A 16,907-nucleotide genomic window follows, 5' to 3' on the forward strand; every position below is an offset into this window, starting at 1 on the left:
GAGGACAGCTTCGACTCCCTAGCTTTTATATCCAACTGGATCAATCAGCACTCCCCACTTTCCAACCACCTGCCCATCATTTTATCCTTAAAAACCGCAGTCCCCAAGTTTTGGGGGAGACTGGTTTGAGTAATAATAAAACTCTGGTCTCCTGTTAAAAAAAAAAAAAGAAGGAAGGAAGGAGAGAAAGAAAGAAAAGAAGAAAAATAAAGAAAAGAGAAAGAAGCTATGTATATATGTATAGAATATGCTTATTTTATGCATTGAGTACCTAGGGGAAAAATATACAGGAAACCTGGCATTGCTTTTTTGAGGGGGGCTTGTGGACAGAGATAATGGGGGTTGGATGAAGACATAATTTTCACTGTTTGAAATCTTTACCATTTATTCTGCCTACATTAAGAAAAAAAAGGCAAGAGAAGCATAATAAATATATAGAGGCAAGTCTTAGAAGAAACGGCAGAGTCTGAAGTCTTTTACGTCATAGAAGGTGTCAGGGAGATGGAGGCTGTTGCTTTTTAACCATGATATGCATTACTTTGATGAGACTATTTTAAAAATTGTTTTTATTGTGGTAAAATAAACGTAACACAAAATTCACCATTTAACTTTTTTTTTTTTTTTTCGAGACGAAGTCTTGCTCTGTTGCCCAGGCTGGAGTGCAATGGCACCATTTCAGCTCCCTACAACCTCACCCTCCCAGGTTCAAGTGATCCTCCTGCCTCACCCTCCCAAGTAGCTGGGATTACAAGCATGTGCCACCACACCTGGATAATTTTTGTATTTTTAGTAGAGACGGGGTTTCACCATGTTGACCAGGTTGGTCTTGAACTCCTGACACCAAGTGATCTGCCCACCTTGGCCTCCCAAAGTGTTGGTATTACAGGCGTGAGCCACCACACCCAGCCCATTTAACCATTTTTAATTGTACAGTTCAATGGCATTAAGTACATTCATGTTGTTATGCAAGCATTACCACCATTCATCTCCAGAACCTTTTTCATCTTCCCAAACTGAAACTCCAGACCCAATAAACAATACTCCCATTCCCCAATCCTCCCAGCCCCTGGCAACCACCATTCTGCTTTCTGTCTCTATGAATCTGATTACTCATATATTTGGAATCATACAGTATTTGTATTTTTGTGACTGGCTTAGCTTATTTTATGTAGCCTAATGTCTTCAAGGTTCATCTGTGTTGTAGCATGTGTCAGAATCAGCCTTTTTGTGGACCAGTAATATTCAGATGAAACTATTTTTTAAATAGAGGAATAGGAGGAGGAGGAAAAAAGGAGGATGTAGGTAGATAATAAGAGATGGCCTAGGTCAGGCAAATTATGTGCTGTTTGCCTGGCATATTAGTTTTCTATTGCTGCATAACAAATTACCACAAAGAGCAGCTTAAAGCAATCCCGTTTATTACCTCACAGTCCTCTGGTTCATATATCTGGGCAGTGCAACTGACTGGGATCTCTGCTCACAGTATTACAACATCTGAATCAAGATGTCAGTGGGGGCTGGGCGCAGTGGCTCACATCTGTAATCCCAGGACTTTGGGAGGCCGAGGCTGGCGGATCACTTGAGGTCAGGAGTTCAAGACCAGCCTGGCCAACATGGTGAAACCCTGTCTCTACTAAAAGTACAAAAATGAGCCAAGCATGGTGGCGTGCACCTGTAATCCCAGCTACTCGGGAGGCTGAGGCAGGAGAATCGCCTGAACCCGGGAGGGGGAGGTTGCAGTGAGCCGAGATCGTGCCAGTGCACTCCAGCCTGGGTGACAGAGCAAGACTCCGTCTAAAAAAAAAAAAAAGATGTCAGCAGGGCTGGGCTGTCATCTAGAAGCTCTTTCAGCCTCATTCACACTGTTGGCAGAGTGTTCCTTCCAGCTGTGGAACTGAGGTCCTCATTTCCTTGCGGTCGGCCAGGGGTGAGGGGAGCTCCTAGAAGCCATTCTCCCTTCCTTGCACATGCCCCCACTACCTTCAAAGCAAGTAACGGCAAGTCAAGTACTTCTCATGCCTTGATTCTCACTTCCTTCTCTCTTACCAGGCAGAGAAAACTCACTTTTAATGAACCCATGGGATTTGATTGGGCCCACCCAGTTAATCTACCTTTTGCCACATAGCATAACATATCCTTACGGGTTCAACACACACTCAAAGGGGAGGGCACTGTACAAGGGTGAGGGTCGCTGGGGACATCATAGAACTCTGCCTGCCCCAATGACCTTCACCCTTGGATAATTAGCTCTTCTGTGGAATGTGTTACATTACATGGGAAGAATTTTGCAGAAGCAATTAAGGTTACTAACCAGTTGACTTAAGATAGGGAGATTAACCAGGTGGGCCTAAGATAATCATGTGAGCCCTTTAAAAGCAGAGTTTTGTCCAGCTGGTGACAGAAAAGAAGTCAGTAGTTCAAAGCATGAGGAGGACTCTATCTTGAAAGTGGAGAGTGCACGTGGAAGGGACCCTAGAGCAGCCTCTAGTACCAAGGCCACCCCATGGCCAGCAGTGACCAAGGTAATGGGGACTTGCTAGGAAATGGATTCTGCCAACAATGTGAATGAGCTTGGAAGTGATTCTTTCCCAGGGCCTCTGAATGAGAGCCAGGCCCAGCTGAAGCCTTGATTTCAGACTTGTGATACTGTGGGCAGAAAACCCAGTCAAGCCTGCACAGACTTCTGACCTACAGAACTGTGAGGTAATAAAATGCATGGTGGTTTTTTGTTTGTTTGTTTGTTTGTTTTGAGACAGTCTTGCTCTGTCGCCCAGGCTGGAGTGCAGTGCCACGATCTCAGCTCACTGCAACCTCCACCTCCTGGGTTCAAGCGATTCTCCTCCCTCAGCCTCCCAAGTAGCTGGGACTACAGACACGTGCCACCGTGCCCAGCTAATTTTTTTGTATTTTTAGCAGAGACGGGGTTTCACCATGTTAGCCAGGATGGTCTCGATCTCCTGACCTTGTGATTCACCTGCCTCAGCCTCCCAACGTGCTGGGATAACAGGCGTGAGCCACCGCACCCGGGGATGGATGTTGTTTTAAGTCACTAAGTTAATGGTGATTTATTATGTAGCAAAAGAAAATTAATACACCTGGCTGTCCCCCTACCCATCTGCTCCCAAAACTCTTATTTTGTTTATGTTCCAAGAGGTGTTTTAGACTAGACTGCAGACAGGCAGACCTGGATTGGAGCTTGCCCTCTATAAGGATTTGCAGTCATGAGCACAGTAAACATTCACTAAACAGCAGCTGTAATGATTGTTTTTATACTCATACTCCCTCTGTAATTGATCCCAATTCCCTGCCCCACTTCTCTGGAAAGTTTGCACACCCTCCCCTGCACTTTGCACTTATTCTCCTACTGCATTATCAGACATTGCTTCAGCCCCTGTCATGATGAAAGAGCTCTGAGAATGTGGAAGAACACGGTGGAACTTTCTGGAAGTCTGAGGTATCCAGTGAAGAGGGCTGCTCAGGGAGGGGTGAGTTATCTGTTGCTAGGGTAGCTACCTGTCAGGGATGCTGGAAGGGGTTGACTTCATGACATCTTGAGTCTGCCTCTAGCTTGTGTTTTCAAGCTGGCATTTTGTGGGGGGGGCGGCGCGGTGGGGGGAATTTTTTTTTTTTTTTTTTTTTTTAGATAGAGTCTCTCTCTGTTGCCCAGGCTGGAGTGCAGTGGTGCGATCTCAGCTCACTGCAACCTCCACCTCCCAGGTTCAAGAGATTCTCCTTCCTCAGCCTCCCAAGTAACTGGGATTACAGGCGTGAGCCACTGCACCCAGCCTGGCACTTGTTTTATTGAAATACACACACACACACACACACACACACACACACACACACACACACGCCAGGAGGCAGGTGCTAGAAGGTGAGAGACCTCTCCAGCTGGGGTTAATGGGGAAGGCAGAGTCAGGTATTAGAGTGAGGCATTAATTCATTCACTGAATTACTTGAACATGTATTCTTGACTCTGGCAGTATTGCACTGGGAGATTCTGACATAGACTGAAAAATAGGTGAGATTTTGACAGCTGCTCCTGTGGAAAAAGTTCCAGGTAGAAGTCACATCATGATCAAGACCTGACAGATCCAGTTCTCCATGGAGCAGCCACAGGACAAGCAGGGAGTGCTGAAGCATGCGTTCTGCTAGGAGGGAGGAGGGATGGGACTTGTGGTTGTTTTGGTGGTGTGGGACAGGGAAAGGATGAGAATGAGCACAGTGGATCCTGGAAGGTTGGGGCTGGGATCAAGGAGTCTCCTAGTTCTGTGCAGGGATCCAGAACAGGGAGATGCAGGCTTGTGGGTACAGAAACAATTGACCAGCTGGCAGAAGCCATGAAAGGTGGATGCAGGATGGATCCTGGGCGCCTCTTGGTGGCCATACTGATAACTACACCTGGTAACACCTGGACAGCCAGTGCCCAGCTGATGGACTGCTTCACTTAACTCTGCACTGGGAGGACACACACACCTACCCCGGACTATCTCTCATTGCAGTAAGAATGATTTGTGTAAATGCATCTGTGCCTGAGGCTGTGTGTCTTGTTGCCCAAATGCGTTGGTGTATACTTGTGTATGAGTGTATGCACGTTCATTTGTGTGTCTGAGAATGTGTATTGGTGCTGGTGACTGCGCACATGTGCAAGTTGTGCATGCATGTATCTACTAGGTGCTAGCATGTAAGTATGCATTTGCATGCACTAATGCCAAAACATGCATCTGTATGTGTGTATGTTTGTGCAGATGTGATCTCTTGTGTGCTTGTGTCTGAGTGCATGTGTGCTAATTTAAGTGTATGGGGCTTGGCTTTCTGTTACACATTGAAACAGTTAAGCTCCATAATCTTATTGTTTGTTTAAAGTTTGCTCTTGGATGCAGGCCTGTTCCAGAATAACTAGCAGATGCGAAAAGCATCCATTATGTATTTTTGCAATTAGCCGAAAACCCAGAAACTTTTCTTAAATAACAGACACAATTCTGTGGGTTGCTTATTGCTGGGAGCCACCTCCTCTCCCGGCTCGTCTAGTGCCCAGCCCCAACCCTGGCCAAGCCAGAGAGGGTTTGCAAACTGTCCCTAGTGAGATGGAAAAACCATTAAGGGTTTCAGAATACAGCTCAAGGGACAGCTTACAGTGAAGAGGAGGAGGAGGAAAACGGAGCAGCCTCCTAAATCTAAAAAGCCCTTGTCACACTGACTCATGCAGCCCAGCTTTCTAGTCTGGACTCAGCTAAACAGACACTGGATAAAATTCACCTTCCTTTACCTGTTATGAAAGGTTTATCGCTTTATCTTTGCATACTCCTATCTCCCATTTGGTGCATGGACCCTCACCCCCTCCAGCTAAGTGGGTCTCTCCTGTCCCTCACTGCTATCTTTTTGCTACTGCTGTTTCTCTTTTCCAATGCAAACTGGGCACCTCCTGCCCACCAACAGCATTAATGCCAGTAAACTTTGTTAAGCACTTATCCCAGGCACTGGGGAGGACACCCAGGGAGGGGGTGGGAGGCAGAAACAGAGGCTTAGGGAAACTTCTCAGCATTTGGGTTCTTATGGTAAGGCACAGATCCTCATGATGCCCCTTAGCCTTTCCTCCCCACTTGTATATACAGGGAACTCTTACGTGTCAGAGAGTATGTCTGGAATTCCAGGTGGACTTCAGACTTAGATACCTACTTGAAGAAGATGATCCCCAAACCACAGAATCTCCAGAGTGAAAGACTAAAGCATTGTGCCAAATAAGCATCCAGGGCCTGCATGCACACTTCCAGGGACGGTGATCATGTCCTCAGGCGCTCCAATTCAGTGTTGGGTGGCTCTGACCTTAGACGGTCTTCCTTATGTTGTTTCCACTGCCCTAGTTCTGCCCTCAAGCCCACATTGAATACATGTACTCCATCTCCCTTCAGAGGATTGTAGACAGTGGTGGTAGTCCCCTGGCCTCTCCTCACCATTTTGTTTTTGTTTTTGATATGGAGTCTCACTCTGTCACCAGGCTGGAGTACAGTGGTGTAATCTTGGCTCACTGCAGCTTCCACCTCCTGGGTTCAAGCAATTCTCCTGCCTCAGCCTCCTAAGTAGCTGGGACTACAAGCACGAGTCACCATGCCTGGTTAATGTTTTGTATTTTTAGTAGAGACGGGGTTTCACCATGTTGGCCAGGTTGGTCTGGAACACCTGACCTCAAGTGATCCACCCGCCTCGGCCTCCCAAAGTGCTGGGATTACAGATATGAGCCACCGTGCCCAGCCGCTCCTCACCTTTTAAGACAGTGGCAGCTGCTAAGTAAGATTATAGAAAGCCCACTATGCCAAGCTGCCATCCATGTGACAACTCCCTTAGTGGGAGAGCATTTGTGATACTGTTGCAGTACTTCCCTCTCACTCTGTGAGCTCAGGAATGGCAGCAGACTAAGCAGCTGTTTAATTTGTGAGCTTTCACTATGGTTTGTCACCAACTGTCAATTCATCAACACTAAGTACCTACTCTGTGCTAGACACTGTGGATAAAAAGACCAAGACTTTTTTTCAACTTTTATTTTAAATTCAGGGAATACATGTGAAGGTCTCTTAATGGTTATATTGCATGATGCTGAGGTTTGGGGTACAATTGATCTTGTCACCCAGGTAGTGAGCATAATTCCCAATAGGTAGTTTTTCCTTGCCTCTCACTCTTTTGCAGCCCCCAGTGTCTATTGTTCCCATCTTTGTGTCCATGTGTACCCAATGCTTAGCTCCCACTTTTAAGTGAGAACATATATTTACTTTTGTTCCTGTATTAATTCGCTTAGGATAATGGCCTCCAGCTTTATCCATGTTGCTGAAAAGGGCATACTTTTGGGTTTTCTTTATGGCTGCATAGTATTCCAGGGTGTATATGTACCACATTTTCTTTATCCAGTCCACCGCTGAAGGGTACCTGACTTGATTCCATGTCTTTGCTATTGTGAATAGTGCTGCGATGGACTTATGAGTGAATGCATCAAAAAGACCAAGTTGAACTTATGAGCGAATGCATCAAAAAGACCAAGACTTGATCCCTTGCCCACAAAGATACAAGGCTGTGAGTTTTCATTATCTGCTCTGATCACTTTGTTTACTATGGTGGTTCTCAAAGTATCAATATCAGTATCACTTTACACATAAAAGAAATGCAGGGCTGGGAGCGTGGCTCACGCCTATAATCCCAGCACTTTGGGAGGCCAAGGCAGGCGGATCATGAGGTCAGAGATCGAGACCATCCTGGCCAACATGGTGAAGCCCGTCTCTACTAAAAATACAAAAATTAGCTGGGCGTGGGGCCACACGCCTGTAGTCGCAGCTACTCGGGAGGCTGAGGCAGGAGAATCGCTCGAACCCGGGAGGCAGAGGTTGCAGTGAGCCAAGATCGCACCACTGCACTCCAGCCTGGCAACAGAGCGAGACTCCGGCTCTAAATAAATAAATAAATAAGAGGCCAGGCGCGGTGGTTCATGCCTCCAATCCCAGCACTTTGGGAGGCAAAGGCAGGGTGATCACTTGAAGTCAGGAGTTTGAGACCAGCCTGGCCAACATGGTGAAACCCCACCTCTACTAAAAATACAAAAATTATCCAGGTGTGGTGGCATGTGCCTGTAGTCCCAGCTACTTGGGAGGCTGAGGCAGAATCACTTAAACCTGGGATGCAGAGGTTGCAGTGAACCAAGACTGCACCACTGTACTCCAGCCTGAATGACAGAGTGAGACTCTGTCTCAAAAATAAAATAAAATAAAATAAAATAAAGTAATTAAATTAGAATTTCTGGGGGCAGGGCCTGAGGCATTGGTTCTTGTTTTAAATATGGTTAAAAAGACATTCAACAAATGCTCAGCATACTGAATGAAATCCTGCTACATAGTAACATAGTGGTTCTGGAGTATCACAGGATACTACTTTGCTTTTCCAAGTGTTTGTTAGGAATGACTGAGGTAAATGCATGTTAGTGGCCGGGCACGGTGGCTCAGTGGCTCACACCTGTAATCCCAACATTTTGGGAGGCCAAGGCAGGCAGATCACTTGAGTTCAGGAGTTCGAGACCAGCCTGGGCAACATGTCTCTATAAAGTTTTTTTAAAAATTAGCTGGGCGTGGTGGTACATGCATGTGGTCCCAGCTACTCGGAAAGCTGAGGTGGGAGGGTCGTTTGAGCCTGATCAAGGGCAGAGGTTGCAGTCGGGCAACAGAGCCAGACCCTGTCCTTTCTTTTTTTTTAAAAAAAAAAAAAAAAAGCATGTTGGTGTTGAGGAGTAAGAGCTGGGAGAAAGGAGAACTGGGTTCTAGGCCTAGTTCTGCTCCTAACTGTCTGGAGGGCTTTGAAGAGGACACTTTCCTTCTTTCAATATACAAACATTTATTTATCTACTCTGTGTCAGGTTATTAAGACAATAGAGAAATCCAACTAAGACCTCTGAAATCTCTTTCCCTTTCAAAGACTCCATTGATTAAGAACCACAACACACAGCTATAGAGGAGAAGGCAGGCTAAAAGCATCTAACTTTATTCTTTTCGAATTTAATAAATAGATATTAAAGTGCTTAGGATGTACTATAATCTTATAAGGCTTCAAGTAGAAATTTATATTAAGTCGTTTCAAATCTGTGGCGTGAACAAAAACTGTCAAAAGCCTTCAGAAAGCAGAGATTTCCCATGTCCTAACATATAGTGAAACAGAGGTACAATAGGTAAAAAAAATCTATCAACATAGATTGAACTACGGATGAGTGGGTGAGATTTTTCGCCCAAACATTGTTTTCTTATCCCTTTCTTTTTTTTTCTCCAAGATAGTCACATTGTAAGTCTTTTCATGAGTTGTGTACTGAAAACAGAGGAAAGCTGATGGGGTCCCAGTACTTTACGATTATCAGCTCCCAATCTTCAGGGGGAACGAAAATAGAATCCTAAGAGGTCACAAGCAGACTCTACTGGGATCCAAAATTCAGTGATATAACTTGTAGCTACAGCTACTGCCAAAAATAGTTTTCCTTTTCAGTTTATTTTTTCAACAAATATTGAGTGCCTACTATGTGCAGGCACTGGTCTAGGTATTGGAAAACAGGAATAAACAAGGTAAGTGCTCTTCTGGCACTTAAAATCTAGAGGGGAAATCAACAATAAGTAAAAGTAACTTCACATGGTGATATATGCACTGAGAAAATAAACAAGGGTAATAGACTAGTGATGGGAAGCACGGGGGGTATATTAGAGGTCACATTGCCTTATTACAGATAGGCAGCAGGGGCTACTGGACAGGAGGCAGATCTTTTTTTTTTTTTTTTGATACAGAGTCTCGATCTCAGGTAGGAGTGCAGTGGCGCAATCTTGGCTCACTGCAACCTCCACCTCCCAGGTTCAACCAATTCTCCTGCCTCAGCCTCCCAAGTAGCTAAGATTACAGGCACACGCCACCATGCCCAGCTAATTTTTCTATTTTTAGTAGAGATGGGGTTTCACCATGTTGGCCAGGCTGGTCTCAAACTCCTGACCTCAGGTGATCTGCTCTCTTCAGCCTCCCAAAGTGCTGGGATTACAGGCATGAGACACCGCACCCAGCCTGGGAGGCAGATCTTTAAGGCCCAGAGGTCTGGGTTCTAGTTCCAAACCCACCACTCTCTAGCATAAAGATTGTGGCAATTGACTTGAACTCTTTGGGCCTCAGTTTAATCATCCTTGAAACAGGAAAATCACCATTCCAACCTGCCTCAGAATTGCTGGGAAAAGAAAACAAAATCACAGAGGTAAAAAAGTTTGCCAGCAATGAAAGCACTGTACAGAAACACAATCAGCTAAGAAACCACTGGATTTGAGCTTATCTAGTAAGCCTGTTGAGGGTAGTGGTTGTACATTAACTGACTGTTGTATCCCCAATGTCTCAAACATATTTTGAATGAATGGCCAGCCAAATTTGGTAATGTGATTATTTTGGTGCTATTGTCATCCCTTGGTCCAGTGACAGTTGCATGGCCTAAGGTAGATGTGGACTACCTGCAACAAATCTGATTCCAGTCACAGGGGTCAGCATCTCTGAAAATTGGCTTGCTAGTGACCAGTTAGCTAAATTAAAATGACAGACCCTTGCATGAATGTGATTACAGACTGTGGTAATACCTCCTATGTGTACCTAGCTATTATTTCACCAACTAGCCATAATCTGTGTCATATAAAACAATGATTTAGCTGCTGACTATAAACAGCTACTTTCTTAAGTCAAATACATAAACAAAACTCAGAAATAGCCACAAAATTACTGAAACCACAAGTTAAAGATAAATGAAGATAGATGGTGTTAAGGAAATCACATTCCTTAATCCCATTTTCATCAACAAAATACTCGTGGAGAGAAGTGCGAGTGTGGCCTGTGAACCTGAAGACTTTTGAACAGATTAAGACACAGTGTTTTGTGGGAGTGATTATTGATAGAATAAAAAAGTTCCAGCAAGAACCATCATGTCCCCTGTGGCTGGTGGCTGAGCTGTGTGTCTCCTCCTCTGCTGCTACCATTTAAAAAAAAAGAAAAAGAAAAAGAAAAGAACAATAAAAAAGAGACATCATGTATAAAGTAGAACTAGATGGAACAAAATCCTTCTTCTCTATACAAATGGTTTTACTCTCATCCCATCACATCCCCTGCATTTCAGAATTTCCATTTGCACACAGTAGCAGCAGTGCAAGTCCAGGAGTTATCTTCTTTCCCCAGACAGCACTTATCCAGACCTAAGTAAAGGCCTTAAACAGAGAAAGGAAGGAATATAGATACAGTCTCTGCTCAATCATCTTTGATATGTCAGAATATGACATAGACATTCTGACAGTTATTTTGGAACCAGGGGGATTTTGATGTAGCTGTTTCAACTTGTTCATTTTAATGTTTAAAGACTAATAAAAAATTAGTCTTTATTTATTTATTTAGAGGCGGAGTCTTGATCTGTCGCCCAAGCTGGAGTGCAGTGGCATGATCTCGGCTCACTGCAACCTCCACCTCCCAGGCTCAAGTGATTCTCCTGCCTCAGCCTCCTGAGTAGCTGGGACTACAGGTGCACGCCACCATGCCCAGCTAATTTTATGTATTTTTAGTAGAGACGGGGTTTCACCATGTTGGCCAGGCTGGTCTCAAACTCCTGACCTCAAGTGATCTGCGGGCCTCGGCCTCCCAAAGTGCTGGGATTACAGGCGTGAGCCACCACACCCAGCCCCTAAAAAATGAGTCTTTAAACTTCAGCATTTTCCCCTCCAAATCATGTAAATAATGTATCACTTGACTATTATCCCAGTTGAGGATAGAACAATGGTAGTGCTTATTGTGCACCTGGTTAATTAAAAAGAAAACAGTGTGACATTTTGTCAAGGACGTTTTGATGCAGTCTCTTCACAATCATACCTACTAGACTGGCCAAGTGTTGGCAGCTGTTTTGGAGCCATTTGTGAAAATCCTTCTTGATAAAACTAATAAACAACTTAGGGTTAGCCATGCACACAGCTTTGTCCTTTTAAGTACCAACTAATGAACCTATTCATTGTCTTTCCCTTCTGGAAGTTCTTGGAGCCAAGCAGCTATAAGAAGGCCAGTTCAACCCACAGTCCTCAAAGGGCTGCAAAGTCTTAGACATTAGCAAGGAAACTTAGTTCAGAATTTTTCTTGGAAGCTCATCTTGACACCACATATTTTTTTTTTCTAATGTCATAGAAATAGCTACTGAGAGTACATATCTTCCAGAAAGCCTTCAAAATAGTAGTGTAAGAACATACCCAAAGCTCACATTCATGGCTTTTTTAAAATTTTACTTTCTCTTTTAATATGTGGTTCTTCAATTAAAGGAGGATGCATATGTGGTATGCTGCTTAACAGCTTGATTTCATTGTGTGGAAGGCAATTCTTAGAGTGTATCTGTGCTTATCTAACATTAGGGCTGGGATGTGGGAAAGTATCTGGTAACCTGTCTCTGCAGATGCTTTTACTTTGGATGGTGTCAAAGGCCAGTGTTCACAAGTCGCATACAGTTACTTCGAAATGTATCATAAATAAAAAATTATATTCTGTAGCTGAAAGAACCTCACCTAGAGAAATGTTCTGATGTATTACCCTTGTCTCCCTAAATAAGACAAAATAATTAAAACCTCTTCTCTTACCCTCTTTATTTCAGGAGGACAAAGCCATGAAGGAAAAGCCTCATTGAAGAAGAGGAACCTAAGAGAAGCAGGTTCTGCTCTGATGAACTCCCATAAAGGCATTCCCATAAAGGTGTGAGCCTGAGTGATAATCTAGATATGGTACAGTTGACATCAGGTATATGGCGGCAGCCAGAAATTCAACTTTGTCCATCAGCTCTCTGCACAACAGGAAAGATGGTGACCTTCCAGGCTTATCTGAGGTCCAAGAGTAACATCACAAACACAGTAACTACACCCAGCCAAAGAAAAGCATACCTGAATCCAAGAGTATTTACACTGGCCTCAGGGATGAGGAAATAAAGGAGTAAGTGATTAGGACCATTGTTTTCCTTTCTCTTTGGTACAAAATAAATGAGCTTCCTTTCTTTCATTAAAAATAAATGTTTAGGCCGGGCGCGGTGGCTCACGCCTGTAATCCCAGCACTTTGGGAGGCCGAGGCGGGCGGATCACGAGCTCAGGAGATCGAGACCATCCTGGCTAACACGGTGAAACCCTGACTCTACTAAAAATACAAAAAATTAGCCGGGTGTGGTGGCGGGCGCCTGTAGTCCCAGCTACTCGGGAGGCTGAGGCAGGAGAATGGCGTGAACCCGGGAGGCGGAGTTTGCAATGAGCCGAAATCGCGCCACTGCACTCCAGCCTGGGCGACAGAGCGAGACTCCGTCTCAAAAAAAATAAAAAATAAAAAATAAATAAATGTGTATAATTAACGAATACTTAATTTAGCTGAAGTATGCAGGTGGGCTAGGGAGAACTGAAATAGAAAACATAAGAACGATTAAAGTTAACCAACAGAAGACACTGGAAGGTCTATCTATATCAGAATGTTTTAGAAAAAAAAAAAAAAAAAACTCCTGGAAGGCAGAAAATATATTTTTTTGTTTTTTTTGTTTGTTTGTTTGAGACGGGGTCTCGCTCTGTCGCCCAGGCTGGTGTGCAGTGGCGCAATCTCAGCTCACTGCAAGCTCCGCCCACGGGTTCACGCCATTCTCCTGCCTCAGCCTCCTGAGTAGCTGGGCCTACAGGCGCCCACCACCATGCCCAGCTACTTTTTTGTATTTTTAGTAGAGACAGGGTTTCACCATGTTGGTCAGGCTGGTCTCAAACTCCTGACCTCGTGATCCACCCACCTCGGCCTCCCAAAGTGCTGGGATTACAGGCATGAGCCACCGCACCCAGCCAGAAAAAGTGTTTGTAGCACTATTTGCTTGTGCAATTAGTATGTGTTTGAAGATGACAACCAAACCTCCGGGGAGAAGATGCTGACCTCATCTGGCCAGTACTTTCAGCCACTATTATCTCCAGGGACCACTGGAATGTTTGTGAACCACTTAAATTACAAGAGTAAAGCCAAAAGTCCACAAAAAGCCCACATCCTGATATACATTGCTTACTGTCATCTTCCCCCAGAAGAGATGATAAGTGATTGATGCTGCTGGTAGGTAATGAAATAGACTGCTTTTGTCTCAGTGGAGATTACTTCTTGAAGGAATGGGATAAAATCATGCTTTCTGCTTAAGCCAAAACACAAAAACAGGATGAAAAATTGTCCTCAATCCTGTAAAGCAAAAATAAAATTCTAAGCGCCCCCACAACCATCTGAATGGACCCTTCCTCTAGGCCAAAGGCATTCCAGAGTTCATCTGAAAAACTAGTTTCAGGCCATCATGGGGAAGGGAGAGCCAGACATGCCTCATTATACCTCTCCTCCCTTTTGAAATTACTGATAGAACACACTCTTAATAAGAAGCATTTACAGTCTATTTTCTCTGAAGCCTGCTACCTGGAGGCTTCATCTGCATGATAAAACCTTGGTCTCCAACAAACCTTGTATCAACCTAGACGTTCCTTTCTATTTATAGTAACTCTTTCAACCAATTGCCAATCAGAAAATCTTTAAATCTGCCTAAGACTTGGAAGCTTTCCCCACACCTGCTTCCAGTTGTCCCACCTTTCTGGACTGAACCATGTATACATCTTACATGTATTGTCTGATGTCTCATGTCTCCCTAAAATGTATAAAAACAAGCTGCACACCGACCACTGTATGCACTTGTTCTCAGGATCTCCTAAGGGCTGTGTCACAAGCCACTCATCACTCATATTTGGCTTAGAATAAATCTCTTCAAATATTTTACAGAGTGTGACTCTTTGCATCGACAGTCCTGAACTCTGCTTTTGTAGTGTGAGGACCCACATGTTAAATAGGATACTTCTTGATCTTCAATATGCTTAGAGAACAGAAATCTGAACCAACAAATAGCAAAGGCCACAGCACAAAATTTATTGAGATTATTTACTAAATAACTGATATACATCCAACATCACTGAATGGAAATAATTTAAAAATAAGCAAGGCTTAAATTGGGGTCTTTCAAAAAACTCAAAAAATTCTTGGTGACTGTATCTTTAACAAATGGAATGACAAAACTAGTTAAGTCATATTATCTCAATCAACTCCAAAACTCAATGTTGCCAACATGTTTTTCTACTTAAAAGCAAACAAAAAGCAAACCCTCATAATTTAGTAATTACCATGTTTCTTGGTTTCTGTTCTCAAATGCCACAGAAAGATACCTGATGAAAGGAAGCAAAGCACCTAGTCTCATCAGTCTTCTTCAAAACTTTAAGGCTGCTTTCACAATCTCACTATAAATATTTAGATTCCTATCTGACAGATTTCTTCACTTATGTGAGTAGGAATGCTCTCGAAACCTTAGTCTTTACTCTTGCTTCATACTAGAGCTGTTTGATTAAACCACCTCTGTATTTGCTGGCCTGCAACACTAGATAAGAACTCATTCCTATCTCTTCCAAGAAACCAAGATAATCTCAATATGAATTTTAGTGGCCAATATGTTATAGTACTTAGCAATACTTTGTTTTCTAATGGCAAGTATGTTGAAAAATTTATCATTAAGTGAATTTCATAACACATAGAAATAAATGATTCTATTAAAATATAAAAACATCCATTAACTTGTCCTATTTCCAGTGACTTTAAATATCAAATCTAATTATACAAAGACAAAATTATTTGCCCTATTTGACCCTGTGTACCAAATGATGTAAGTGCTGAAAATAAGAAACATTTTAAGATTTTAAATCTCATATTAAGAACCTCGGATACCACTTAGCATTGTGACAGAAGAAAAAAAAGTAAGGCGAAAACAAATTCCTCAGAGATTTTTAAAGGAAGAATTGGTGTAAAAGAATATTCCTTTGGACTCTATAGCCTTTTAAAAATCATTTATCTTTCGGTGCTTCAACATGATGCCAAACAAAAATCTACTGAATAAAAATAGCAAGGAAGGGAATCAAACATTTATAAGATATATTTATTATTTTTCTGACCAAAGTGCAATGATTTTTAAATCTGTTTAAACAAATAACTATGAAAAAAGTATTCAAGAAAATAAAATACAAATGGGAAATTTAACTAGATTGCTTCTTCTAATTAATCCTAAGCTTTTATTAAGTCTAGAAAACAAACAAAAAAAACCTTTGAAGTGTTACTAAAATGCTAACTGAATCATTTTAGCATAAATCTAGCCACATGCATTTCAAGGTTCCACTGCTAGGAATTTTGTTAAGATCAGCTGAATCATGAATAACACTATATAACAGAGTATAAGGAACACAAGCATTAGATGTGATCCTTGCCCCATACCCTTAGATTATGTCAGACTAAAGCTGACAATTCTGCCAGGCTCTGAACCCCTAGTGCCCCCAACCCAAATCTTGGAAGCAAAGAATATGCCCTGTCATACAACTTTGTACAAGTTGTAGTAAAACAAAGCTTAAGTTTTCTCATCTTTCTACAGCAAATGGTCAGTTATTTAATAAACACTAAAATGCTGCTAAGAATCCATTTTGAGTTTGTTTACCAAACACATTGTGCAAGAACTGACTACACAAAAAGTTCCTTTGAAATTTGGTCCACAAATTCACTTAAGGTTGGAAATCTAAAACTTGCAAGAAAAAGAGGAAGCAGGTATCCCTAAATCCTAAAATGTTGTGATTACTAGAGGGATATATACGCGTACTAAAAAGTTTTGCTCACAGAAGGCACAAACTATAAAAGGGATATTCTTTTTGAATTAAAAAAAAAAATAGCTGATACCCTTCTTTGTTTGGTGAGCACCATAACTAAGATGAAGTTAAACCTGAATTCACTGTCTACTCCTGTGACCAAAAAAAAAGAACATAAAAAATTTACTTTGTTTTACCATGTACTTTCCAGCCACTAATTGAGATGTAGTTATGAAAGATTAAAATTGCCTTAAAAAGGGGTCATGATAGCAGCTATCAAAGCAATATTCAAGCATGATTTCAAGGATGCTTTCAGGTTTAGAATTAGCCTTCCTTGTCAAAAATCTGCACAACTTCATCAAAAACCTGTAAAGGAAAAAGATGATAATAATTTTAAAAGCAGGTACTGTTAAAATACCATACAGCTAAGTTCTTATTAAAAATAATCAAATTTGGCCGGGCGCGGTGGCTCACATCTGTAATCCCAGCACTTTGGGAGGTCGAGGCGGGCAGATCACTTGAGTTCAGGAGTTCAAGACCAGCCTGGCCAACATGGCAAAACCCCGTCTCTACTAAAAATACAAAAATCAGCCAGGCGTGGTGGCGGGCACCTGTAATCCCAGCTACCCAGGAGGCTGAGGCAGGAGAATTACTTGAACCCAGGAGACGGAGGTTGCAGTGAGCTGAGA

At 42.7% G+C, this 16,907-nt stretch overlaps 1 protein-coding gene and 1 long non-coding RNA gene across 3 annotated transcripts in view; one reads left to right on the forward strand and one right to left on the reverse strand.

Annotated features, from left to right (window-relative positions):
- Positions 1 to 12,449, forward strand: part of LOC109026985 (uncharacterized) — a 32,798-nt gene extending 20,349 nt beyond the window's left edge. Inside the window, exons 3-4 of the long non-coding RNA XR_002006083.3 lie at positions 6,957 to 7,065; positions 12,158 to 12,449. This is a non-coding gene — a long non-coding RNA (uncharacterized lncRNA). The remainder of the gene's footprint in view (positions 1 to 6,956; positions 7,066 to 12,157) is intronic.
- A 1,997-nt stretch (positions 12,450 to 14,446) lies between these two features.
- Positions 14,447 to 16,907, reverse strand: part of CMPK1 (cytidine/uridine monophosphate kinase 1) — a 45,150-nt gene continuing 42,689 nt past the window's right edge. For both annotated transcript variants that reach the window (XM_031015288.3, XM_031015282.3), the window contains one exon: positions 14,447 to 16,584. In XM_031015288.3, the coding sequence (XP_030871148.1) occupies positions 16,543 to 16,584 (42 nt within the window). In that variant the 3' untranslated portion in view covers positions 14,447 to 16,542. The remainder of the gene's footprint in view (positions 16,585 to 16,907) is intronic.

The sequence above is a fragment of the Gorilla gorilla genome, chromosome 1 (assembly GCF_029281585.2).
Source record: "Gorilla gorilla gorilla isolate KB3781 chromosome 1, NHGRI_mGorGor1-v2.1_pri, whole genome shotgun sequence".
Classification (NCBI taxonomy): Eukaryota; Metazoa; Chordata; class Mammalia; order Primates; family Hominidae; genus Gorilla; species Gorilla gorilla.